General features: G+C 40.2%; 1 protein-coding gene, 1 long non-coding RNA gene and 2 other non-coding genes across 4 annotated transcripts; 3 read left to right on the forward strand and 1 right to left on the reverse strand.

Moving 5' to 3' along the window:
- Positions 1–2830: 2830 nt before the first annotated feature.
- SRGN (serglycin) lies at positions 2831–18644 on the forward strand. Its single transcript, XM_006060321.4, has 3 exons — positions 2831–2987; positions 12434–12581; positions 17755–18644. Exons 1-3 carry the CDS (start codon positions 2915–2917, stop codon positions 17984–17986), a joined length of 453 nt encoding a protein of 150 aa, XP_006060383.1. The 5' UTR covers positions 2831–2914; the 3' UTR covers positions 17987–18644.
- Positions 12481–17810, reverse strand: LOC123333436. The gene is made up of 2 exons (XR_006550826.1): positions 17677–17810; positions 12481–12697 (listed from the first exon to the last, which is right to left on the reverse strand). It is a non-coding gene; the product is annotated as an uncharacterized LOC123333436 (long non-coding RNA).
- Positions 14058–14137, forward strand: LOC112584822. The gene has a single exon (XR_003109220.1). It is a non-coding gene; the product is annotated as a small nucleolar RNA U2-19 (small nucleolar RNA).
- On the forward strand, positions 14262–14331 carry LOC112584821. The gene has a single exon (XR_003109219.1). It is a non-coding gene; the product is annotated as a small nucleolar RNA U2-30 (small nucleolar RNA).
- Positions 18645–27271: the final 8627 nt, after the last annotated feature.

Here is a 27271-nt window from a genome sequence, read left to right on the forward strand (position 1 = left end):
CCAGCTGCAAGTCACATAACCTTTCTGGACTTGTGCTTTTCCCATCTGAGTGGGTGAGGTAGGTGATTTCTAAGGTCTCTTCCAGTTCTAGAAATCAAAAGTTCATGGAAAAATCACTCTTTTATCCTCCAGAAACATAATGCAGATTTGGTACAGTATCTATTTCCTGTTTTCTTGGGTGGTGGGAGTGCCCAGTTCAGAGTCAAGACCTTCTCAGTGAAGAGCCAAGAAAGTCCCAGAGGCTGCTGAATGGCAGAATCTTTATCTTGGAGTTTTTTAGAAGAACTGAGCTCTGGAGCTGTCCCTTGGGACAGTTTTGTGCTGCCTTCAGTATCTCCTTTGACAACCTCAATTTGTCTTTAAACATCATCGCTTTGTCGTAACAAGTGTTCTGCTGAGTTGTGATGCTAGGAAAGTTCAAGTGCTCCAGACTCCCCTTTTCCAAAGACCACCCAGATACCAAGAGCTAGTGAAAGATAGTGTTTATATTGCTCTGGAATGGGGTGGGGGTTAGTTACACTTTAAGACAACAAGGAACTGTTCCAGGATGACTCTTAAGGCATAAAGATACTCATTTTAGAGGTAAATCCAGTAAAGTAGGTGCATTTAAGGTTGCCTGGTGAGGAGCTCCCCTGGTGGCTCAGTGGTAAAGAATGTGCCTGCTAATGCAAGAGACAATGGGTTCGGGTTCAAGGTTTATCGGGGAAGACGCCACATGCCGCAGGGCAGCCTGTGTGCTGTGATTACTAAAGCCCGCATGCCGAGAGCCTGTGCTCTGCAAGAGAAGCCACTGCAACGAGAAGCTTGTGTGCTGCAACAAAGAGTAGTCCCCGCTCGCTGCAGTGAGAGAAAAGCCCTCACAGCAACAAAGACCCAGCACGGTCAAAATTAAATAAATAAATAAATAAACATTAAAAAGAAGAACTCCATTAAAAAAAAAAAAGGTTGCCTGGTGAATGAAGGATTAAATGGAATGGAAGTTGTCTTTTGTAGAGGTTGAGGTTTAGGGAAAGATAGGGGTCCTTTTTGACTAATGGAGGACACTTTGGGCAAGAAGACCATATCCAACCCACAGGACCACTGCCAACATGACTCTCAGAGTCATGGGTGCCCCTCATTGGTGTTCCACATCATCCTTAGAACTAGAATGATGGGCACGCAAGGAGTACGTGGCCCAGCATCTCTCATCTGGTCAGTGAGCTCAGACCCAGGACTTCTGGCTTCTGTAGGCATGTGTCCTGCTCCTGCACAGCTTGAAGAGGACTAGGGAACTGAAGCCGGGGGAAGACTATTTGGAAAAAGAAACTTGGTTGTCAGTGTAGCAGAAACAGGGCAAATGCTAATGAATATTGTGAATACTTTAAAAAAAAAATTACTAAAACCTTGAGAATAAAAAAATACTCAAGAGGAAAAAGGCTCCAAAATTACCATTTTAAAGCACAAGCTCTAATCAGATCTGAGAACTTACTGAAAGGGGACTTATTTAAGCTATTGACAGGGATTATTGTTTTGGTGCCAGGGTTTTAAATTGGGGGATAGAATTAAAAGGGGCCAAAGATGAGGCTTGTTATTTCAATCTGAAACTAGTATTCCACGGTGGGGAACTCACTGGATGTGAGAGTCTGGGGGTTGTTTACTGCACTTGGAGTTGTCCCTGGACACATTTCCAGCTGGTTCTGAGGAGGGTCAAAATGTGCATGCTTTGCAGCCTTTGTGCACTTGCACCGCAGCTGCTCAGCGATTAGTCTGAGGCCCCTCCTTGGCAGGAAATGGTAAAGGAATCAGCAGGAAGCCAAGAACAAGGGAAGGGAAACTCCTCCCTCCTGTCAAAGGACAGGCCAGAGGGAGGATGAAAATGGAAAGTGGGCACTGCATTAGACATGCATTTCAACATTAGACATGTTGTGTGTCTAGAGAGAGTGTGTGTTTCAAGGGCAAGAGTGTGTGATAAACTGTTGTGTGTGACTTTATTATGGAGCCTGTACCTCGTGTTCCTCAGGCTTCAGTCAGCATATGATCCCCAGGATATGGGGGAGATGCTATTCTTTGACTTTGTTTTGTGTTTTCTGAGATCCAGCAGCCCACTGATAGGAAAGCCTCCCCTTGTTTCTGATTTCTGGCTTATTCAAGGCCAGCGCACCTGAAAGTCAAGTTGAAAATTTTTACCAGGAGGAAAAAACAAAAACAGAGTATAAATGGAATCAAATCATAAGAAATGCTTGGTGTGAAGGAGCAGAGGACTGCAAAATCATTTTTGTGTTTTACCCAGTTCTTCATAACCAAAAATCCTCACTAGATTATCGAGGCAGAGGGAGAGCTGGTGGTCCAGTGAGAGAAACTGAATCTGATAAGAAGAAACCAGTTATCTGAAATCCAACAACACTTTCTTGTAGATTAGAACTCAGCTTTGAAGTTTCACTTGTTATGCTTGGCTCTGTGAGTTATGCTACTCCTGATGAAAAATAAAATCAAGAATATTTTACTTTGAAGGGCCTCAGTGATGAAAAGGCAACATCCAACTTCCTTATCTCATCAGCTGTGCAGTGGGCTAGCAAACTTGTGTTTAGATCGTTACCTGAAGAAAGAAAAAACAAAGTGTCCTGAATGCTGATTCTACTGTTTCATTGGGAAACAATTTCTAACAGGCAAGTGGCAAACAACAAAACTTTTGAGAAAGCAGACCTGGGGAGAGTTCACTGCAGTTTCATAACGGGTATGAAACTGCCTTTTTCTTTTTTTTCTAAATCTTTCTGGGGTTGATGTAGATCTCTATTTGTTCAGGAAACTGTGACGTGTGTTCTGGGCAGGGTTTGAGGTTTTGGAACCTTTTCAAAAAGGGACAGAGAGCACCCGGCTACACTTCCCTGCTGTGAGGTTGGTGTGTGAGTGGTGGAGCTAAAGCAAGCTGGTCACCATGCAGGTGCTCCTCCAGTGCGCTAGGCTTGTTCTGGCTCTTGCCTTCATCCTGTTTTCATCTTCAGTTCAAGGTAAGACCCAGTAATCTTGTCACCTTATAATCTTCTTGTATGCCCCAGGGTCCACACAAATGATTATATTCACTCTAAGGTATAGAATATAGTATATTATGGGAAAGTAGGCCAAGAAAAAAAAAAGAATTTGGGGTAGCTGAACTCCTTAGAGTGAAGTTGGTTAAGTTTGGTACAAAAAAAAAAAAGTTAAACTCTGAGGCAGCTACGGCTTTGTAAGTTCTTAAAATGATTGAAATGTATTATTTTATTGTCAGGTGAAAATGGCTTACAAATTTTTAAAGGCTCAAGAAAGGAATAGAGAAAATGGTTTACCTCTAAGTGCCCACATCTATCCCAAGTTTTAATAATTAGTGGTGTTATAATTATTTTGACACTGGGAAATACTATTTTTAAAATCAGAGTAAATTTGCTTGTATTTTCTCTTTTAAAAACCTGGTTCTTAGTGAAAATTCAATTATGTTTAGACACAGCTAATGAATACCCTCTCAGATTTTAAAGAAAGGCCAAAGAATTTTAGTAATTGTGTCGTTGCTCAGAGAAACAGCATATTTGGAAAATTCTTGTTAGGTCTATCATTTAGGATTGTTTAGTCAGAATGAAACAACTTAAAACCTTTAATGACTAAGAAAATGAAAATGATCAGTTTGTAAGAAAAACACAGTTTCTTCTCCTTTGGTAAATAAGGGATTATAGTCATGGCCTGATAAGTAGAAGGGAGAATTTATAGTGGGAAAACACTAAGTTCCTCCACATCGTAAAGGAACTATTGAGTCATAGAGATGCACACATCTAGATGTGTTTCTTCGAGGTGACTTCTAGTTGTCTTGTTTTTACTTCTGGCGGAAATGAAATTGTACACATAACCTCAGATACATTCATTATATACTGGAAATTTATAAAATCACTTTCTTCTTGTTATGCAGTTATTGAAGAAAACCCAGCAAATAATGTTGATGAAACCTTTCCATTAATCTATTTATTTTTTTAAAGGATAAAACATTGTCAATTGTAAGGAACAGGCTTTACTCCAATCTTTCAGGGAACCCTTCAGCCAATGAAATAATTCCCTAATGTGTTCTGCCAAGATCCAGGCAGTCAAGTCCATGTTTGTAGAACAGACCTGAGTGACCTGTTGGTTGTTGGGTCTACTCTGGCCAGAGCTTGATGAATCTTTACATCTTCAAAATCTCCCAGAAATGTCACATTTCCCACTAAGATTCAATAGGGAAAACCAAAAACAAAAGTGTTCTTTATATAATAGGTATTTTCCAGAAAGTAGTGAAGAAACCGTTATAAAATTTTATAAAGTACTAATATTTATGCCATCACTGGGTACGTTTTGCTCTGTGTTGGGAAGGGAACCAAAAATGAGAGAATGAATAGACTGAAAAACTAGGGAGTTTCCAAAGGAGAAGTGCGGTTGGTATTGGAATTAAGGGTTTGCGCCTACATTTGAATAAGAAGGGAAATAGACGCCCACCCACTGGCTCTGTGCGTGTGCACGCGAGTGACATCAACTCAAGGCTGCGAAGAGGTCTCTATTTCCTAATATTCTATGTGATGCCAGATAGGATTCTGTAGCACTCTTTCCCCACTTAAAAATAATTTTTTTTCTTAACCCATTGATTTAACTGAATGGTCAATTCCACTAGGCTTTTGGCTTGCTTTTACTGAAACGAAACATCTCAGGTTACTGTATTAATTGGCTAGGGCTGCCATAACAAAGTACCACAGGCTGGGTGGCTTAAACAACAGGAATTTATTTCCTTACAGTTCTGGAGACTAGAGGTCCAAGATCAAAGTGTCGGCTGGGTTAGTTTCATCCTGAAGCTTTTCTCCTCAGCTTGTAGATAGCCATCTTATCTCTGTCTTCACATGGTCCTTTGTGTGTTTCTGTGTCCTGGTCTCATCTTCTTATAAGGACAACAGCCATACTGGATTAGGGCTCATCCATGTAAACTCATTATATCTCAACTATCTCTTTTAAGTCCCTATCTCCAAATACAGTCCTATTCTGAGGTACTAGGGGTTAGCACTTCAATACATTGAGTTGGAGTGACACAATTCAGTCCACATCAGTGACTATAAGTGAAGCGGAAATAAAAACATGCTATAAAAGCCCATCTATCAAGTGCAAAGAGACGGAAGTTTGGCAATGTGTGGGAGACCCTGGAGACGACAGATGGCTAATCAATTTAATGTAGAGCTCCAGGAGATTACTGATGAGGCCTGTGAATCCCAAATTCCTTTATTAACTCTCTCTTTCAAAGATGCCCATAAAGAAGGAAAATGAAAAATTCATGAGCAGGTGTAGCCGGGGGGTCATTGTCAGACCCTATGTCCACTCTACACTGCCTCTGAGTTCACAATAATAATATTGATTCCACCAGTGTTCACTGCTGTTCAATTGTAAAGTGATTTAGCATCCATTCTCAGGTAAATGGTCATCACATTCCCTGCGAGGAGGAATTAATACCAATTTATAGAGACGAAAACTGGATCTTAGATTCATTATCTCATTTCCTCTTTACATCAACCTCTTGCAAAAAATTCGTGAGACTTGCCCTAGACTCATTACAACTAATTAATGGCAGAGGTGGTCACCTGATTTCAAGTTCAAATTAACTTTCTACGGCAATTTAGCTGTTTCCTAGGTAGAGTAGAGATTGTCTTTATTTAAAACAACCTTGCTTTGACTGCAGCTCTTACTACAAAAACCACTGAGTTGAGGGACAGAGAGGGAGAAATTGAAAGTAAACTTGGAACTTTTTATAGCTTGTCAAAAAACCACACAAGAGTGAGGAATCTTGTGCAGCTGATTGGCCAGTAGGAAGCAGCTCCAACTTAGATAGTGGCGTCTGTTTGGATGCCACTAAACAATGAATGAAAATGGTCTTTTTTCTCCCCTAACACGGCAATTTTAAAGTTTTTCTAACAAACCCGCAGCAAGTCTCCATTAAGAATAGGAAATTAGTAAACTATGATGACGTTGGGGAAATATTGATACTACAATATAAAAAGATCCAGAGAGATTACCGGGGTAAGTTATTTGCCCAGTGTCAGAGAGGTTTATTTTTTTAAATGATAATATTTATTCATAGAAAGTGTTTTGCTAAAGTAGAACTAGTAGACTCTGTGTATGAGATGAAGACAGAGACACAGAGAGAAAGGACAGGGGTAGGCAGTGAGGGAAGTGATTCCAAATAAAAAACATTCTTCTTCCTTGCATCCACTACAGAATTAACCAGGAGACCTGTAAGTGGGACCTCTTAGGAAGATCATTTTTCTGTCCATGAGCATCTTTCCTCTTATGTTTTAAATTACGGTAATCACAAGACACTTCTCTCAAGCAGAAGAGAATCAAGATCCTCCCACACATTGCGGGGCTGGAACTGTTGAATTTTCACATCCTGCCAACACTCTTGAATAAATATATCAGGAACTTGGTATCTGTAACCATGTTCTTTATTTTAAAGCAGATTTAAGATCCCCAGTCTGTGTTAATCATTTTGTAATGTATAATAATGGAGGATCACTATCTTATGCATCTGAAAGAAATATAGTGTGACAGGCCAGTTATACTTAAAAAAGAAACCCACCTCATATTATTTTATTTATATAAAATGTCCAATTTGGTAAAAAATACAGAGACAAAAAGTAGATTGATTACTGGTTACTTAGGGATGAGACGCATAAGATACAGGAGTTGGATAGCTAAAGGACAGAGGATTTCTCTGTGATGATAAAATTGTTTTAAATTTGTGCACATACCTATGAACATGCTAAAAAAAAAACCCACTGAAATGTACATATTAGAAGAGTGAATTGTGTGCCGGGTTAAATATGTTAAATACCAATAAAACTTTTTAAAATTAAAACAAATGAAGTAAAATCATCAGTCTCAAGTTGTTGTTGTTTAGTCGCTAAGTCGTGTCTGATCCTTTGCGACCCCATGGACTGTAGTCTGCCAGGCTCCTCTGTCCATAGGATTTCCCAGGCAAGAATACTGGAATGGGTAGTCATTTCCTTCTCCAGAGGATCTTTCTGACCCAGGGATCAAACCCGTGTCTCCTGCATTGTAGGATTCCTTACTGCTGAACCACCAGGGAAGCCCCAATCTCAAATTAGATAAACATTTTTGGGGGGAAGATGGACTTCTCCTTTTGATTTCTTATAAATTTTGGAACATCTTTATTGAGACAGAGTTCATATACCATACAATTCACCCATTTAAAGTGTACATCAATGGTTTTTTAGTATATTCACAGATATGTGCAACCATCACCATAGTCAATTTTAGAACATTTTCATTACCCAAAAAAGGAAATCCCTCTTGGGGACTTCCCTGGCAGTCCAGTGGTGAAGACTCCACACTTCCAGTGCAGGGGGCATGGGTTCGATCCCTGGTCAGGGAATTAAGATCCTACGTGCTGTGCCATGCAGCTAATAATAATAAAAGTTGGAAAGAAATGTCTTGCCTTAAAGAGAATTTTCACATTCTCTCTCTCTCTCAAAAAAAGAAGCTCGTTATAAATTTTAAAAGCTGAGATGCCAAACTCTAGAAAGAATTTGTATTTTAGTTTTCTAATTTATCAAAGTTATGTTTTTTTAGCTAGTGAAAAGATACACTCTTTCACTTGGATTCTTCTTCCTAAACTATTAGTTTTACTTTTGTGTTTAACTTCCTGTCTATGCAAGCACTTTCTTGGTGTGATACTCAGTCATCATTGGCAGTAGAGGAGAATGTCTAGACCTGCTCTATCCAAAATGCTGGCCAGGAGCCTCGTGTGGCTACTAAGCACTTGAAATGTGTTAAATGTGGCAAGTCCAAACAGACCTGATATAAGTGCAAAATGCACACCAGATTTAAAATCCTAGTATGAAAAAAAGTGTAAAATATCCATTAATAACTTACATTGTTTATTGGATATATTGGTTTAAGCAAAATGTTTTAAAATTAAGGTCACTTATTTCTTTACTTTTTAAAATATGACTATCCTAATATTGAAAATTTCATACATGTACGGATGGTTCCTCTTGTTTCTACTGGACTGCACTGGTCTAGATGGCATAGGGTGTGAAGACATTGCCCTCTGCTGGAGGGGATGTTGAATTTTCACCCGACTTCACATGATGAAGCGTCTAAGCAGCAATTCATTAGATGGCAAAGTTCTTCAAGAAAGAATCAGAGGGAGAAAGAGCTAAAATGTATTAAATACCTACTGTCCACAAAGGCTGGTGCTGGATGTGTCACCTACTTCTATCTTGTTTAAACTGGAACTCTTTGAAAGTGAAAGCTGCTCAATCCTGTCCCACTCTTTGCGACCCCATAAACTATACAGTCAGTCCATGGAATTCTCCAGGCCAGAATACTGGAATGGGTAGCCTTTCCCTTCTCCAGGGGATCTTCCTAACCCAGGGATAAAACCCAGGTCTCCTGCACTTCAGGCAGTTTCTTTACCAGCTGAGCCACCAGGGAAGCCCAAGAATACTGGAGTGGGTAGCCTATCCCTTCTCCAGTGGATCTTCCCAACTTAGGAATCAAACCTGAGTCTCCTGCATTGTAGGTGGATTCTTTACCAGCTGAGCTACCAGAAACTCTTTGAGATACTATTATTCCCATTTCAAAGATGAGAAATTGAGAATCAGAGAGGTGCTCAATGGTGGGACAGGAATTTAAATTTGGTTTATCTCTATCAGAGATAGGTCAATAGGTCATTGTCATCCTCTTCATCACAGAAAATAGCATTTAAAGAGCTCTGACCATGGTGCCAGGTACTATTCTAAGAACCTAATATTTGTATCTTATTATTAGATCTACTACCGTCCCCATTTTATGGATGAGGAAACTGAGGTACAGGGAGGTTACGGTTATATAGCTAGTAAGGGTCGGCCATTGTGATGTCATCTGGCAACCTTACCTTCAGCCTCTAAGCGGTAACAAAGCTAACCCATTCTGGATGACTAGTGTCCCAGACCAGAAATTTGTAAGCTATATTCAGGAACTATGGGGAAGAGTATAACAGAGTAGTAGTCCTAAAAGAAAGAAAAAAATGAAAGCAAGACAGAAAGAAAGAAGAAAAACAATGGGAGAACATTTCTACATTAGAGTCTTTGCTTTGTTTATATTTTAAAAGGATATTGTTTATTACAGTAATTTAGAAAACAGTGAGAAAAAAATCACCAGAGCCTACCACTACAGCTATTTCTGTGTATTTCCTCCCATCCCCCATATCTATATATATAGTTGTATTAACAACTGTTATGCAGAGAATGGCATTCTGCTATTTTTAACTCATTTTTTAATATAAATTTTCCTATGATGCTATATAGTCTTTTCCATAGCTACTACTTTTTTCCATTTGGTTAATATTCTCTCATATTAATGCCTCGTAATTAATCTCAGAGTTTTCTCTTGTTTGATTAATTATTTAGTTAGTTACTTTTCCTATTTTAAATAATACTAGGGTGAACAGCATCATGAATTCTTTATATGTTCCCCTCCATATATATGTATATCTTAATGAAACCTGACAAAGCTATATTTATAAAATTAATCAGAAATATTAACTAGGACAAAGTTGAGTATAAATAGACATAATAGAGGTTCATAAGGAAAGAGAACATTTTGCAAAATTCTCTGGGTCTGCAGTCTTTTAGGAACAAAGTCCTTGGCCATCCCATTGAGATACAAAGTGAATTTGACCTTGGTAGAGGCTCCGCTTTTCAACCTCTGATAGTTGAGAAGGGAAACAACTTGTGCATACTCTCTGAGAAATACTGACACCCAGAAGGAAAGAAAACTCTAAAATTTATAGTCTCTAGGGGTTTGGGTAATGAGATTAGGAGTAATTTTTTTTTCTTTGTTTGCTACATTTTTCAAAGTTTTAAGGAATATCTAAATAAACTCTCCACTTTTAGGAGAGAGTACTATAAAAGGTAGAGAGCCCTCTAGACCCAGAGTTAATGTCAGAAAACTTTTGACAAGTAGCTGTATGAGTCCATTTACATAAAATCTAGAAAATGCAAACTAATTTATAATGACAGAAAGCAGACTGATGATTGAGGGGGTTTGGGGGGAGTCAGGAGAAGGGAGGGAGAAGGGCAGGATCACAGAGGGGCACAAGAAAACTCTGGGGGATGTTGGATATGTTCATACCCTTGATTGTGTGGTATGCTGTATCCACTTGTCGAAACATTAAATTGTACACTTTAAATATGCACAGCTTATTGAATGTCAAATCCACCTTAATAAAGCTATTAAAAATAAAAATAATTAATTTTGAAAGATAATACATAAGTATAACTCAAGAATCTAAAAGTTCAAAAGGATATGCAGTGAAAAGTCAGTGTTCTTCCTTCCACTCTCTTCTAGCCACCAATTCCCTCCACTAAGATGATCAGTTAGTTGTGTATCTTTTAAGAGGTGTTCTGTGCATGTAAGCTTGTATGTAAATATATTCCAAAAAACCAAAACACACACAAATGGTAACACACAATGCATAGTGTTCTTTACTTTTTTTAACCTTGGAGGGAGTTCCCTCGAAGTCCAGTGGTTAAGACTCCATGCTTTAACTACTGAGGACATGTTCAAATCTCTGTTCGGGGAACTAAATTCTTTCAAGTCACATAGCATGGCCAAAAATATATATATATGTACACACACACACACACATACATATACATATATGTACTATGTATACACACACACTTGGAGATTATTATGTATCAGTACCCAGAGAACTGCCACATTATTTTAATAGCTGCATAGTATTGTAGGCTGCACCTTAATTCATTAACATTTAATTTTATAGTCTTTGGTACTGCAAAAAATATTGCAGTGATTATCCACAACACTGTTCTTCATTTTATTTTGTTTTCTTAAATATGTGTTACCAATTGCATCTCAGTCTGTACAGAACAATACTGTACTGGGCTTTCAAACTGTTGCAGGAAGGGGGACCCCTTCCACGGCCTGAGAGTGTATTCTTGTCTAACACTCAGAAATAAATTGTCCAAGAAGACACATGTACTGAAAAAGCAAGAGACTTTATTGGGAAGGGACACCTGGGTAGAGAGCAGCAGGGTAGGGCACCCAGGAGAACTGCTCTTCCATGTAATTCGCAGTCTCAGGATTTTTGGTAATGTGGTTAGTTTTCAGGTTGTCTCTGGCTAGTTATTCTGACTCAGGGTCTTTCCTGGTAGCATGCACATCACTCAGCTAGATGGATTCTAGTGAGGAGGGTTCTGGGAGGTTTGTAGGACATATGGACTGTCATCTCCTCTTTCCTTTTGACCTTTCCTAAATGCTTCCGAATGGTAGCTTGTTGGTCTGCATTCTTTACCAGGACCTCCTATTGTATGATAGATAACTCGAGCAAGTGGTTACAATGGTGCTTGGCCAGGACAAGGTAGCTTTAGTCTGTGGTGCCCCTAACAAAATCTCCTTTTCTGCTTTTCAGGAGTTTTAGATGTGCTCCTTCATGTTAGGTGACGATTAACTGTACTTGTGTGAATCAAATATGTACTTGAGGTGGGGAGGAGACGATCCTTTGGCAGGGTAGTGAAGTATTTCTCACCACCAGGGCTCCATCCTTGCTAAACTGAGGAATAAAATTTATTTTGTAAATTAATAAGCGATCTCCTATATAACCTCTTAACACAGGATATGGAGCCTTTATGTAGAAATTAAAAGAGGCTGTGAAAGCCCAGCTTTGGTGAACAAAAGAGCCTTGACTTTTGAAATCTCTGACGAGATATGAGGCCAAAGAAAGAGGTTATGTTTTTAATCTGCTTTTCATTCTCAAGAATACCACATGGCCCCAAAGAACTAGGGTTATGTAATATCTCAGGACTATTTGGTACATTTCTTAACCTTTCTGAACATAATTTGACTCCTCTCTATCAGAAGAGGCAGACTTCGGGGTCAGATAGAAGGTTGAATTCTGAGTGCTTAGTATCTGTGCAGCCTCAGTTTTCCTTTGTATAAAATGGAAATAATAGTGCAGAGACAATAATAGTTAATATTATTAGGTGTTTATTTACTGTGTGCCTGGCACTATGTTAAGATCTTTACATGCATTTTCTCATTTAATTTTTGTGACCAGCTTATGAAAAAGAGACACTCTTAATACCTGAGTTTTCTGGTGGGTACTTGGGGAAGTGAAGGTTTCACAGGTCAGCAGTAGCAGAGGCAGCTAACTGCCAAAGCCTATTCTAATGTTAAACTCTAGGCCACTTTGCACAGGTGTAGTGTGAGAAGCATAAACTACATATAAAGGGCTGAGAAACAGTGAGTGCTCCTGTTATATTAAGTTATAAAACCTGTCCACACCTTACCTACCAAATTTAAAATCTATTTAATTAAAAATTTCTTAGGGAAAGAGTGATTAGAAGCTGTGTAAGAGATACTTATTGACCATGTGGTTTCCTTGTTTGGGCAGGTTCTCCCGTGCAGAGAGCCAGGTACCAGTGGGTACGCTGCAATCCTGACAGTAATTCTGCAAACTGCATTGAAGAAAAGGGAACAGCATTTGATATACTTCCAGGTGAATCCAGCAGAATCCCGCCTCCAAGGACTGACATTTTCCAGTAAGTGGACTTTCTTGATTTTACTTTTGTCAACCTTTGTTGAGATCTTGGCATGGAGGTAGAAGGGTTGCCCAGAGTGTTTTCTTTAGGTTCTTGCTTCCATGGTTCAGTCTTCACTGCATGGTACAGGGTAAAACTGTAGTGTATTTACTGGTATATGAGATGCACAAGAATACATGACTCATACTTTCGCAAGGTCTTTTTCTGGTGGCAGAAACAAAAACTGAATACTTTTCACCAATAGGTATTGAAAATAATTGAACATTATTTTATTAATGTAAATAGAGCACATTATATATTAAAATCCAGTAGGAGTCTATCACCTGAATGGATAAACAAAATGTGACATATACATAAAGTGTAATATTATTTGACCATAAGAAAGAAGTACTGATAAATGCTGCCACATGGCTGAATCTGGAAAACATTATGCAAAGTAAAAGGAACCAGACATAAAAAGCCACATATTATATGATTCCATTTATATGAAGTGTACAGAAATAGGCAAAACCCACAGAAAATAGAGTGGTTGTCAAGGACTGTGGGGGAGGGAGGAATAAAGAGTGACTGCCATTACTGCTGCTAAGTCGCTTCAGTCGTGTCTGACTCTGTGTGACCCCATAGACGGCAGCCCACCAGGCTCTGCCGTCCCTGGGATTCTCCAGGCAAGAACACTGGAGTGGGTTGCCATTTCCTTCTCCAATGCATGAAAGGGAAAAGTGAAAGTGAAGTCGCTCATTGTGTCCGACTCTTAGCGACCCCATGGACTGCAGCCTACCAGGCTCCTCCGTTCATGGGATTTTCCAGGCAAGAGTACTGGAGTGGGGTGCCATTGCCTTCTCTGGTGACTGCCATTAGGTACAGAAGTTTTGAGGGGTAATAAAAATGTTCTGTTTAGATAGCAGTGATTAAAAAAAAAAGAAATTAGGGGAAGGAAGAATAAGTGGCCGTCACTCATAAAAAAGAAAGCCATACCTCTTCTTGATCAAATAAAACCTGCCTTATACTTGCAAAAAGGATCCAATAGGAATTCATAAGTAACAAAAAATTGTATTAGAGCCCATTATTTCACTGAATATCAAAGTTACATGTGGCAAAGATATATTATGAAAAGAATTATCATAAAAGTTTTAATATTCAGGCTTAAATAGAAAATCACTCTCCTGGGACTTCCCTGGTGGTCCAGTAAGAATCCTCCTGCCAATGCAGGGGACACGGGTTCAATCCCTAGTCCAGGAACTGAGATCCCACATGCCGCAGAGCAACTAAGCCTGTCAGCCACAACTACTGAGCCCATGTGCTCTAGAGCCTGTGCTTTGCAATAAGAGAAGCCACTGAAGTGAGAAGCCTGCACATGGCAACTAGAGAATAGCCCAAGAGAGTGGTTTTCTGCTCACTGCCAGTAGAGAAAGCCCACTCACAGCAACAAAGACCCAGCACGGCCAATAAATCAGTCTTTTTTAAAAAAATGAAGTGAATCAATGATGAAAATAGCCAAATCTGAGCATCTGAAGATCTCCTAGTCTACCTGATGTATGATCTCTGTAGTTCTGAGACGCAAAGAATAATTTAAAATAAGGTGTGCATGTGTGTAAAAGTAACAATGGATAACTGAGGACTTACAGGTGAGTGAGTGAGAATTGGCTGCAGGTGTGTGTGTATAAAAGGCTGATCAGTTCTGAGCAATGACGAAAAGGTTTTACTACAGACCTTTATAACTATAAAGATTTCTACACTTGATCTGAGCTCTAAATTAAGGAAAAAAATAATAAATAAAAGAAAATCACCTTCTTAAAGCCACATAAGTCATTGTGCCCAAACCAGGTCAGCCTATTATCACTTTGGGGATGCTGGCAACCCCCTTCATCACTGAAATTATATCATCACCATCCTCACAATACAACTCTGCAAGCCTGTGCTTCTGTTTTAATTCTCCAGCACAAAGTTTGAACCTGATGTTACAACTTCCTCCATTATTTTAAGTCATGGATTTCAATACTAATTCATTTAATCTAAAATATTAGAGGAATAACCTAAATCCTCCAAAACAGCTATTTTATACTATTTCTTCCCTCCTCAAATCTCCATAATCTTCCACACTCTTTGACATAAATTGTAGCAATATTTTTTCTGGATCTGTGTCTCATGGCAAAGGAAACAGAAGCAAAAGTAAGCAAATGGGACCTAACTAAACATAAAAGATTTTGCACAGCAAAGGAAACCATTGACAAAACAAAGAGATGACCTACTGAAATGGGAGAAAATATTTACAAATGATATGACTGATAAGGGGTTAATATCTAAAATATATAAACAGCTCACATGACTCAACAAACAACCTGAAAAGTGGCAGAAGATCTGAACAGACATTTTCCCAAAGAAGAATGGGCAACACGCACATGAAAAGATGCTCAACATCACTAATCACCAGAGAAACACAACTAAAACCCACACAAAATATCACCTCACACCTGTCAAAATGGCTGTCACCGAAAAGACCACAATTAACAAATGTTGGTGAGGATGTAGGAAAAGAGAACTCCTGTACACTGTTAGTGGGAATGTAAATTGGTGCAATCACTGTAGAAAACTCAGAAAACTAGAAATGGAGTTGCCATAGACTCCTGCAATTGCATTCTTAGATATTTATCCAAAGGAAATGAAAACACTAATTTGAAAAGATATATGTACCCCCATGTTCACAGCAGCATTATTTACAATAGCCAAGATGCGGAAGCAACCTAAGTGCCCATCAACAAGATGAATGGATGAAGAAGATGTGATACACACACACACACACACACATTGGAATACTACTCAGCCATAAAAATCCAAGAGATTTTTCCCATTTGTAACAACATGGATGGACTTGGAGGGTATTATACTTAGTGAAATAAGCCAGAGAAAGACAAATACTGCATATTACTTATATGTGGAATCTAAAAAAATAAAACAAATTCATGAATATAACAAAAAAGAGATACACAGATATAGAGCACAAACCAGTGGTTACCAATGGGGACAGGAAAGTGGGGAGGGGCAAGACAGGGGCAAGGGATTAAAAGGTACAAAATACTATGAATAAAACAATCTACAAAGATGTATTATATACAACAGGAAATATGGTCAATATTTTATAATAGGTATAAATAGAACATAACCTTTAAATAGTTTTTTAAAACATCTGTATAATCTTCCCTTTTCTCAGCCAGTAACTTTCCTTCCTGTTCTGAAACTCCTGTCACTAGGGATGCACAGCCTCTCCTTCTGTGTCAGTCTTGGACTCTTTTGCTCTCAGATGCATTTCTTCTCCTTCCCCATCCCTGCTCTGTATTGGGTGGAGGGATGAGGGCTGATCCCTGTGATCTGCATTTCTCATACTCCCAGATCTGTGGCTGAGTTTGGCCAATGGGATGCCCAGAAGGGAGACTGCTCAGCATGGGTGGCAGGGAGAGAGAAGTATGTTTCTTCTCATTCCTGCCTTGGTGGCACCTCTGGCAAGGCTAATATCTCATACATGACTTCAGCTTCCACCAGTGCTCTTGGACCCTGGGCTTAGGTAGTACCACTTCCTCTACTGTCCTTCTAGCCCAGGGAGAGACGTGTTTTCTTGCTGTTGCTCATCTCTGGAGTTCCTCACTGTCACTAGCCACTAGGGAACTATTTGGCTTTCCTTCTTTTCCATCTCATGTGTAAGCAATTCCCTGTCTTAAATATTTCCTGATTGGACTCTGACTGTGGTAGCTTCGAAGGCCACCTTCCTTGTGCTGGGTATCTTATCTGATGCACCTTCTCCAGGACTTTAATTCTGCAGTCCACCCTTTGAAGCCAGCATTAATCTGCAGACACTCTCTAGTATCACCTACTTTTAGGTAAAATCTCTTTGATTCTGCTTCCTCTCCAGCTGTTGTCCCTCTCTCTGCTTACTGTCACCCCTCTCCTCTCCTCAACCCCTTCTGGTTCTACCTTCTACCCAGAGTGCTTGGTGGAAGCACTTACTTTTTTTCTTTTTCTCTTTTTATTTTTTGGCTGCTTGGCATGTGGGATCCAAGTTACCTGACCAGATATCGAACCTGAGCTCTCAGCAGTGAAAGCTTGGAGTCCTAACCACTGAACCACCAGGGAATTCCCAATTTAAGTTCTTTTTTATTTTCCTTCACACTGGCAAAAATTCTGAGGGAATTTAAAACTTTGTAAACATTTAAACTGGGATTCCCTGGTGGCTCAGTCTGTAGAGAATCCACCTGCAATGCAGGAGAACCTGGGTTCGATCCCTGGGTTGGGAAGATCCCCTGATGGAGTATTCTTGGCTGGAGAATCCTCATGAACAGAGAAGCCTGGCGGACTACAGTCCACAGGGTGACAAAGAGTTGGACATAACTAAGCAACTGAGCACACACAAACTGAATTGTTAACATGTTGGTATATATAATTCTTGACTTGTTACAAAGAATTACCCAAGAGTGAGCTTTGTTGAAGTACTGTGAAGTTATTAGAAGTTTTGTAGAAATTTTAAATTAGGAAAAATATCATCTATCTATTGAGTGGGAGAAAGTATAAAAATGGGAACTTTTCTGTTAAAAAACAAAAGAAAGAAATTCCAAATATAGGATTGCCATGTTAGTGATAGCATTTTGTATCCATCTGCAATGAGCAGATGTGGAACTGATAAAGGCAATGAGTTAGTTACACTACGCTATGCTATGCTAAGTCGCTTCAGTCGTGTCCGACTCTGTGCAACCCCATAGACGGCAGCCCAACAGGCTCCCCCGTCCCTGGGATTCTCCAGGCAAGAACACTGGAGTGGGTTGCCATTTCCTTCTCCAATGCCTGAAAGTGAAAAGTGAAAGTGAAGTAGCTCAGTCGTGTCTGACTCTTAGCATCCCCATGGACTGCAGCCTACCAGGCTCCTCCATCCATGGGATTTTCCAGGCAAGAGTACTGGAGTGGGGTGCCATTGCCTTCTCCATTAGTTACACTAAGTATATGGAAACATGTGGAAAGGCTGACTTATTTTTTTGTTTCAAAGCATTAAATAACTGGAAACTTTTAACTTCTAATTTCAGCAACTGAGTCGCTACATTTACTTTCTTACCTTAAAAAATGCTTCATGATTATCTTTTTATGTCTCAAACTTTAATGGTTTTTTCCCTGTTTTTTTCTCTTACTTCAGACTGAAGAATTCCAAGAATTTGAATGAAGTCTTCCCTCTTTCTGAGGACATCTCAGGATCAGGTTCTGGAGAAGAATCTGGAAATGGCTTCCTAAATGAAATAGAACAGGAATACCAACCAGTAGAAGAAAATGATGCTTTTTATTACACCTTTAGATCTAGGAAGAGAAATGCGCCCTCATACAACCAGGACTTGGGGCAGGATGGACCAGAAGAGGATTTTACTATATAAAAGAGAGGGTTTCCCATCTTCACACCAGGCGATGTATTTTGTATACCATGGTTAAATGATTAATTTGAGGACAAAAAGCTTTTTAGGAAACTTAAAAAATCTGAAAAGGAAGTAAGTTTTATCATCTTTTTTTTCTCATGGATTCTTAAAGCCTCCTTTATCTATCCTGTTGTCCTGGAAAATACCTGCATTTCTTATGTATCATATTCAACAACATCACTATGAAATTAGCTAGACTCTCCATATCTATAAATTTGCTTTAAAGAATAAATTATAGTGTTTTTAAAAAAATTAGTTTGAGAAACTAATTGAGAAGCACTATTTCATATCTAAGTCTTCATGAAGCTGACTCTGATTATGAAATCTAGAGATGCCTCTTTTTTGTGAAAAGACACAGACACAACATACCATGAATGTACAGAAGAGGTATTTAACATGTTTTACAGTATGAAGTTAACTGTTCTAATATCACCATCAAATGTGTTTGCGAGCTAGTGGACACTGCTTGCTTAGAAGTGTGATTGCTGCCACATTTAGAAACTTAATGCCTAAATTAAAGCACAGTTGTGCTCTCAATACTTCATGCTGCATTACCTTTTCCCCTGGATATCTATGTATGTGCAAACAGTCTATTAAAGCAGAAGTATTATCAAAGGGTTATGCTGTCTGGGCTCTCTTTTGTTCATGAAAGGATTATTTTTGTTTAAATGTTTCTAGATTCTCATCAAGTGTAAAGTTACTTTACAGTGACACCACATTTTATAACTAGAATCAAATCCTATTAACTAGCAGATGAAGAAAACAATCATTATATAGAAAGAGGGTTATTCTTGTCCAAACACTTCCTCTTCTTGAAGGCTATACTCTACCTGTCCCTGTTCCCCCTAGTTTTGAAAAGCCTGTCATGGATCCTGCACTATCTAGAACCCGTCTTCAAAACTGATACCTTATTGAAATTAACCTCTGTGGAAGAGATGCACCTTGTCTAAGGCCACACCTCTTCCCACAGCAGCCTTTACCCAAGGCCTGGTCCATGTGGGCATATGGATACCAGATTCCTCCCCTGAACCTGGAACAACTTTGCAGGGAAGTCACAGATTCAGAATTCCCTGAGGATTTGGCTGAGGCTTTGTTGGGACTGCTTTGTAGCTCGGTTTCTTCTTCTACTTAGTCTTGCTTCCTTGTGTCCCCCCTGAGAGAGCTCCCTTAGAAACTTTGTGCACACTAGTTTTCATATCAATGTTTCTTCCATGGTGATTCCAATCTGCGAAAGTTGGTGCTAGGACAGGGAGAAAGCAGTTGCTAAAATGAGATTTTGGAGCTGGATCACCTACCGTCTTGGCTGGTAATGAGGACCCTATCCCTGGCTGTAAGTTCAGAAAATACACAAGAGAGCATTGTAATTATTCAAACTTGCACTGATGATGAACTGAGATGGTGTAGCAGTGGAAGGAAGTGCACCAGGGTGCAGTATATGAAACATCTGAGAATATGGAGAAGCAGTAATTATAAAGATGATGGCGTTAGATAGCTCTTGCTGGAGGTAATTAATGAAAGATCAAGGATGATTAATTAAAGACTAACTGTGAAAACCAATGGGTCTCCTCAGCAGCATATTAAGAAACTCTCTTCTGCAGTGGGAGGGCTGGAAAAGTTGAGGCCCAGGCCCAGGCCCAGGATATAATCAGAAGAATAGCAGACTTCAAGAATGTTAAGGTGCCAATCTAACCAAGTCTGTTATACAACATCAGAACCCTGATTTGGAAAGTACTGGACCTCAGAAATGAGGGCATCTGGGTATAAATATATCTGGGTCGATACATTCAGAATTTGAACCCCTAAACTTCTTCAAACCCTTTAGTTTTATAGAATAGGCTCACTCCTTAAAAATTAATGCTTTCCTCTGGCTTGAAGATGGTTAAGAGGCCTCTGCCCTTTAAGACCATATGCACTCTCCCTCAAGGTCTGCACCACCTCTCTGCCTAACCAACAGATCCATAACTAAAGTTACAATAGAAACCAACAGGAGAGTGTTGGGCCTGGCAAGGAGGAAAGGTGAAGGTTCTGCAGAACTTAGTTGTTATGCACCTCAGAACCCAAGAGAGTGTCTATGAGACTTAACTCTATTGTTGTTTGGTTGCTAAGTCATGTCCGACTATTTTGTGATCCCATAGACTATAGCCCGTCAGGCTCCTCTGTCCATGGGATTTCCCAGGCAAGAATACTGGAGTAGGTTGCCATTTCCTTCTCAGGAGATCTTCCCAGCCCAGGGATTGAACTGCATTGGCAGGCAAATTCTTTACCTCTGAGCAACTAGGGAAGCCCAACTTAACTCCAAGAGTGCTAGATCAAGGGATGGAGACAAATCATAAAGTTGGATAAGGAAGTGTTCACCAATACAGAAGTGTTAGGGGAATCACTGACCAAAACTGCCCTACCCTGTTCAAGCAACTCAGTAACCAGTCGTATGAGTTACAGGTGATTAACAACAGTTAACTTGTATGAGTTACCAGTGGTTAACAACAGGTGGTCCAAGCAAGAAATGTGGAACTGACAAGCTACTACCAACTGGAAGGATTTGGGAAAAGTCAAGAGGGAGAGGAGACACAAGTCAATATGTCTTACCAATCTCCCAGGATCTTTCTCACTAGAATCCATCTTGGCTGAGTAATGTGTGCAGCACCAGAAAGGACCCTGAGTCAGAATGATTGGCCAGAGACAACTCGGAAACTTACTCCATTACCATAAAACCTGAGACTGTGAGCCACATGGCAGAACAGTTCTAGGTTCCCTTATCCTGCTGTTCTCTGCCCAGGTGTCCCTTGCCAATAAAGTCTCTTTGTCAGCATGTGTTGTCCCCAGACAATTCATTTCTGAGTGTTAGCCAAGAGGCTACTCTCAGGCCCTGAAAGGGTCCCCATTCTTGCAACAGGAGTACTTATCCAGGAAACAGGTTTTATCATCCTGGTAAGAACCCTGTGAGAAAGTGTTGACATACTCTAGAATGGCCCTTAGAAGCCTGGAGAAAGTAAAAGCTCACCTTGAGTAGAAATGCTAGAACTACTATGGCAGACAATGGAAAAGGGGTCAAAAAGTTTAAGGAAGTGAGCATGCTAGAATGGACAGATTGTGTAAGCTCTAAAAACCTACCAAATGGCTTGGTTCTGTAGGAAAGTCAAAGCAATGAAGAATATACTGCCAAGAGGGACAGCATCTCTGAACTATCAGTGGTAGCTCTCCCCTTACAGGGAAGAGTTGATGGTACAAGGTTGTTAGAGAAGTGGGCTCACTAATAGCAGTGGGAATGATGGGCATCCTAAAATAATAGAGGCCAGGTGAAGCTGTTCAGCCATCGGAAGCCAGGTGGTATGTTTATCATGTAAGCAAGGTCAGAATGGAAAGCAGGGAAACCTGATGGGCAAAGTTATGGAGTGGCGTCTTCAGAGGTAAGATAGTTGGTAACGGTCTGCACCCAATTCCATTGCAGTAGGGGTAGAGTAGTGAGGTAGTAGGGAGGAATTTCCCCACAACAACAATCAAGTTTCTGACATCAGCTAGGTTTCTTACAATTCAACTCAATTCTGACACTACCTGGAGTCAGCATCAGATTCCACAGGGTAAAGGCTCGGCCCCATAAGACTTCTCTTCACCTCAGATGCCTAGGTTGTTTCCTATGCCTCTAACTGATTGGGTATAAATTGGAGCTTCCAGTGGCCCCCTCCTCAGGTTCAGTTAATTTGCTAAGGCAACTTACAAAACTTGGAGAAACATTTTACTTACTCGATCACCAGTTTGTTATAAAAGCTTATAACTTGAGCTAGATGAAGAGATACCCAAGATGAGTTTCCAAATAACCTTGTGGAGTTTAGGGCCTGGTGTTTTGCTGAAAGTTTTAACTTTCAGGTTTGAAGGATTCATTAACAAAAGAAACCACTCATTTTACAGAAATAAACAATTTTAATATTTTTTTAAAAAGTTAACATTATCTTTTAAAATTTTTTAATTAATTTATTTTAATTGGAGGATAATTACAACATTGTGGTGATTATTGCCATACATCATCACGAATCAGACACAGGTGCATAATTTCAATATTTAATAGTGAATTGCCTAACTTATTTTCAACATATGTTCATGAAAAGCAAAGATAAATAGAAACAGCAGAGGAGAGTAACAGTACATATATCACCAAATTGGGCCGACTAACATCCAGGTTGAAATAGCCCTGGGAAGTCCTGAGTAACAGCAATCTGGAGTCCCAGTTGGGAAAAGGTCCTGGGCAGTGTGCCCTGCCATGGGCAAGACTACAAACTGAGTTTGGGGGCTCTTTATAATCCAGGGCCACAAACTGATATCATCATCAGTTTGAGAGCAAATATGCAGCTCTGGTTTCACATAAATCTTTTTATACTGCTGTTTATCTGGTGAGTAATGAGGTTTTTTGAGACCCTGGGAGATTGGCCAGATCTTCAGGGGCTTCCCTATCTTATCTATAGTGCTGCTTGGCTTACTGGTAACAACTGGTGCACTCACAAGCAGGCACATGGTCAGGCAGTGTCTAGGCAGGCCAGAAGCAAGATGAGAGGCTTGCTCTGCTTTCTTGTCTCTGAAGTCTGAACAAGACTTCCTCCTTTTTAATTTCCCCAACACCTGGCACAGTGGCAAGCAGAAGGTTCTGGTTGTCCAATCTGGAAGTTCTCTGAACCCTGTCCTTCAGGTTTTTTTGAAGCCTTCATTATAGAGGTATGATTAATTAAATAAATCATGTTGTTGTTGTTTGATTGTTAAGTCATATCCAACTCTTTGTGACCCTATGAACTGCAGCACGCCAGGCTTCTCTGTCCTTCATAGATTCTTGGAGTTTGCTCAAACTCATGTCCATTGAGTCAGTGATGCCTTCCAGCTGTCTCAGCCTCTGCCAACCCCCTCTCCTTCTGCCCTCAAACTTTCCCAGCATCAGGGTCTTTTCCAATGAGTTGGCTCTGCGCATCAAGTGGCCAAAGTATTGAACTTCAGCTTCGGCACCAGTACTTCCAATGAATAACCAAGGTTGATTTCCTCTGGGATTGATTGGTTTGACCTCCATGCAGTCCAAAGGACTCACAAGAGTCTTTGCCAGCACCACAATTCAAAAGCATCAGTTCTTCAGTGCTCAGCCTTCTTTATGGTCCAGCTCGCACATCCATACATGGAAAAACCAAAGCTTTGACTATATCAACTTCTGTTGGCAAAGTGACATCTCTGCTTTTTAATATGCTGTCTAGGTTTGTCATAGCTTTTCTTCCAAGAAGAAGCGTCTTTTAATTTCATGGCAATAGTCACCATCTGCAGTGATTTCGGAGCCCAAGAAAATAAATCTGTCACTGTTTCCACTTTTCCCTCATCTATTTGCCATGAAGTGATGGGAATGGATGCCATGATCTTAGTTTTTTGAATGTTGAATTTTAAGCCAGATCTTTCACTCTCCTTTTTCACCTTCATCAAGAGGCTCTTTAGTTCCTCTTCGCTTTCTGCCATTAGAGTGATATCATGTGCATATCCAAGGTTGTTGATATTTCTCCCAGCAATCTTGATTCCGGCTTGTGATTCATCCAGCCCAGCATGTCACATGATGTACTCTGGTACTGCTACTGCTGCTAAGTCACTTCAGTCGTGTCCGACCCTGTGCGACCCCATAGACAGCAGCCCACCGGCAGCCCACCAGGCTCCCCCGTCCCTGGGATTCTCCAGGCAAGAACACTGGAGTGGGTTGCCATTTCCTTCTCCAGTGCATGAAAGTGAAAAGTGAAAGTGAAGTCTCTCAGTCGTGTCCGACTCTTATCGACCCCATGGACTGCAGCCTACCAGGCTCCTCCGTCCATGGGATTTTCCAGGCAAGAGTACTGGAGTGGGATGCCATTGCCTTCTCCGATGATGTACTCTGCATATACATTAATAAGCAGGGTGACAATATATAGCCTTGATGTACTCCTTTCCCAGTTTTGAACCCATCTATTGTTCCCTGTCTGGTTCTAACTGTTGCTTCTTGACCTGCATTCAGGCTTCTCAGGAGGCAGGTAAGGTGGCCTGGTATTCCTATCTCTTTAAGAATTTTCCAGTTTGCTGTGATACACACAGTCAAAGGCTTTAGCATAGTAAAAGAAGCAGATGTTTTTCTGGAATTCTCTTGCAATTTGATCTCTGGTTCCTCTGCCTTTTCTAAATCCATCTTGTACATCTGGAAGTTCTCAGTTCACATACTGTTGAAGCCTAACTTGAAGGATTTTGAGCATTACTTGCTGGCATGTGAAATGAGTTCAATTGTGCAGTAGTTTGAACATACTTGGCATTGCCTTTCTTTGGGGTTGGAATGAAAACTTACCTTTTCCAGTCCTATGACCACTGCTGAGTTTTCCAAATTTGCTGACATATTGAGTGTAGCACTTTAATATGATCATCTTTTAGGATTTTGAATAGCTCAGCTGGAATTCCATCACCTCCACTAGCTTTGTTCATGATAATGCTTCCTAAGGTCCACTTGACTTCACACTCCATGTCTGGCTCTAGGTGAGTGGCCACACCATCATAATTATCTGGGTCATTAAGACCTTTGTTATATCTGTGTATTTCTGCCACCTCTTCTTAATCTCTTCTGCTACTGTTAGGTCTTTGCCATTCTGTCCTTTATTGTGCCCGTCTTTGTATGAAATGCTCCCTTGGTATCTCCAATTCTCTTGCAAAAAAAATTGTATTTCCCTTCATATTGCTTTCCTCTACTTCTTTGCATTGCTCATTTAAGAATGCCTTCTTATCTCTCCTTGCTGTTTTCTGGAATTCTGCATTCAGTTGGTTATATCTCTCTCTTTCTCCTTTGCCTTTAGCTTCTCTTTTCTCAATTATTTGTAAGGCCTCCTCAGACAGTCACTTTGTCTTCTTGCATTTCTTTTTTTGGGGATGGTTTTGGTCACTGCCTCCTGTACAATATTATGAACCTCCATCCATAGTTCTTTAGGCACTCTCTCTACCAGATCTAATCTTTCAAATCTATTGGTCACCTCCACTGCATAATCAGGAATTTCCTGGTGGCTCAGAGTTTAAAGCATCTGCCTGCCACGCGGGAGACCAGGGTTTGATCCCTGGGTTGGGAAGATCCCCTGGAGAAGGAAATGGCAACCCACTCCAGTATTCTTGCCTGGAGAATCCCATGGACAGAGGAACCTGGCCGGCTACAGTCCACGGGGTCTCAAAGAGTTGGACACGACTGAGCGAGTTACTTCACTTCTTCACTGTATAATCATAAAGGATTTGATTTAGGTCATACCTGAATGGTATGTGGTTTCCCCTACTTTATTCAATTTAAGCCTGAATTTTACAATAAAGAGCTCATGATCTGAGCCACAGTCAACTCCGGGTCTTGTTTTTGCTGACTATATAGAGCTTCTCCATCTTCAGCTGCAAAGAATGTAACAATCTGATTTCAGCATTGACCATCTGGTGATGTCCATGTGTAGAATCATCTCTTGTGTTGTTGAAAGAAGATGTTTGCTATGACCAGTGTGTTCTCTTGGCAAAACTCTCTTAGCCTTTGCCCTACTTCATTTTGTACTCCAAGGCCAAACTTGCCTGTTACTCCAGGTATCTCTTGACTTCCTACTTTTGCATTCCAATCCCCTGTGATGAAAAGGAAATCTTTATTCTTTGATGTTAGTTCTAGAAGGTCTTGTTGGTCTTCATGGAATCATTCAACTTCAGTTTCTTTAGCATTAGTGATTGGGGCACAGACTAGGATTACTGTGATGTTGAATGGTCTGTCTTGGAAATGAATTGAGATTACTTTCAGTTTTGAGATTGCACCCAAGTACTGCATTTCCAACTCTTTTGTTGACTATGAGGGTTACTCTATTTCTTCTAAGGGATTTTTGCCCATAGTAGTAGATACTGTGGTCATCTGAATTAAATTCACCCATTCTTGTCCACTTTAGTTCACTGATTCCTAAAATGTTAGTGTTCATTCTTGCCATCTCCTGCTTGATGACTGGTAGTTAAACTTAATCTTCAGCCCCTCTCCCATCTCCCTTTCCTGGAGGTCAGGAGGGAGAACACACAGAAGTCACTTGCATTTCTATATACTAACAATGAAAAATCAGAAAGAGAAATTAAGGAATCGATCCCATTCACCATTGCAACAAAAAGAATTCAATATCTAGGAATAAATTTACCTAATGAGACAAAAGAACTATACACAGAAAATTATAACACACTAATGAAAGAAATCAAAGATGACATAAACAGATGGAGAGATCTTCCATGTTCCTGGGTAGGAAGAATCAATACTGTGAAAATGACTATACTACCAAATGCAATCTACAGATTCAATGTGATCCCTATCAAATTACCCGGAGAAGGCAATGGCACCCCACTCCAGTACTCCTGCCTGGAAAATCCCATGGACGGAGGAGCCTGGTAGACTGCAGTCCATGGGGTTGCTAGGAGTCGGACACGACTGTATAACTTTCAAGTAGACAACCTGAGCGACTTCACTTTCACTTTTCACTTTCATGCATTGGAGAAGGAAATGGCAAGCCACTCCAGTGTTCTTGCCTGGAGAATCCCAGGGACGGGGGAGCCTGGTGGGCTGCCGTCTCTGGGGTCGCACAGAGTTGGACATGACTGAAGCAACTTAGCAGCAGCAGCAGCATCAAATTACCAACGACATTTTTCACAAAACTAGAACAAAAACTTTCACAGTTCATATGGAAACACAAAAGATCCCAAATAGCCAAAGCAGTCTTGAGAAAGAAGAATGAAACTGGAGGAATCAACCTTCCTGACTTCAGATTATACTACAAAGCTACAGTCATCAAGACAGTATGGTACTGGCACACAATCAGAAATAGAGACCAATGGAACAAGATAGAAAGCCAAGAAATAAACCCATGCACCTATGGGTACCTTATTTTTGACAAAGGAGGCAAGAACATACAATGGAGCAAAGACAGCCTCTTCAATAAATGGTGCTGGGAAAACTGGACAGCTACATGTAAAAGAATGAAATTAGAACACTTCCTAACACCACACACAAAGATAAACTCAAAATGGATTAAAGACGTAAATGTAAGACCAGAAACTATAAAATTCTTAGAGGAAAACATAGGCAGAACACTCAATGACATAAATCAAAGCAAGATCCTCTATGACCCACCTCCTAGGAAACAAAAGAAAACAAGTGGGACCTGATTAAACTTAAAAGCTTTTGCACAGCAAAGGAAACTATAAGCAAGGTGAAAAGAAGACCAAATCTCTAAA

Source organism: Bubalus bubalis, chromosome 4 (assembly GCF_019923935.1).
Source record: "Bubalus bubalis isolate 160015118507 breed Murrah chromosome 4, NDDB_SH_1, whole genome shotgun sequence".
Taxonomy (NCBI): domain Eukaryota; kingdom Metazoa; phylum Chordata; class Mammalia; order Artiodactyla; family Bovidae; genus Bubalus; species Bubalus bubalis.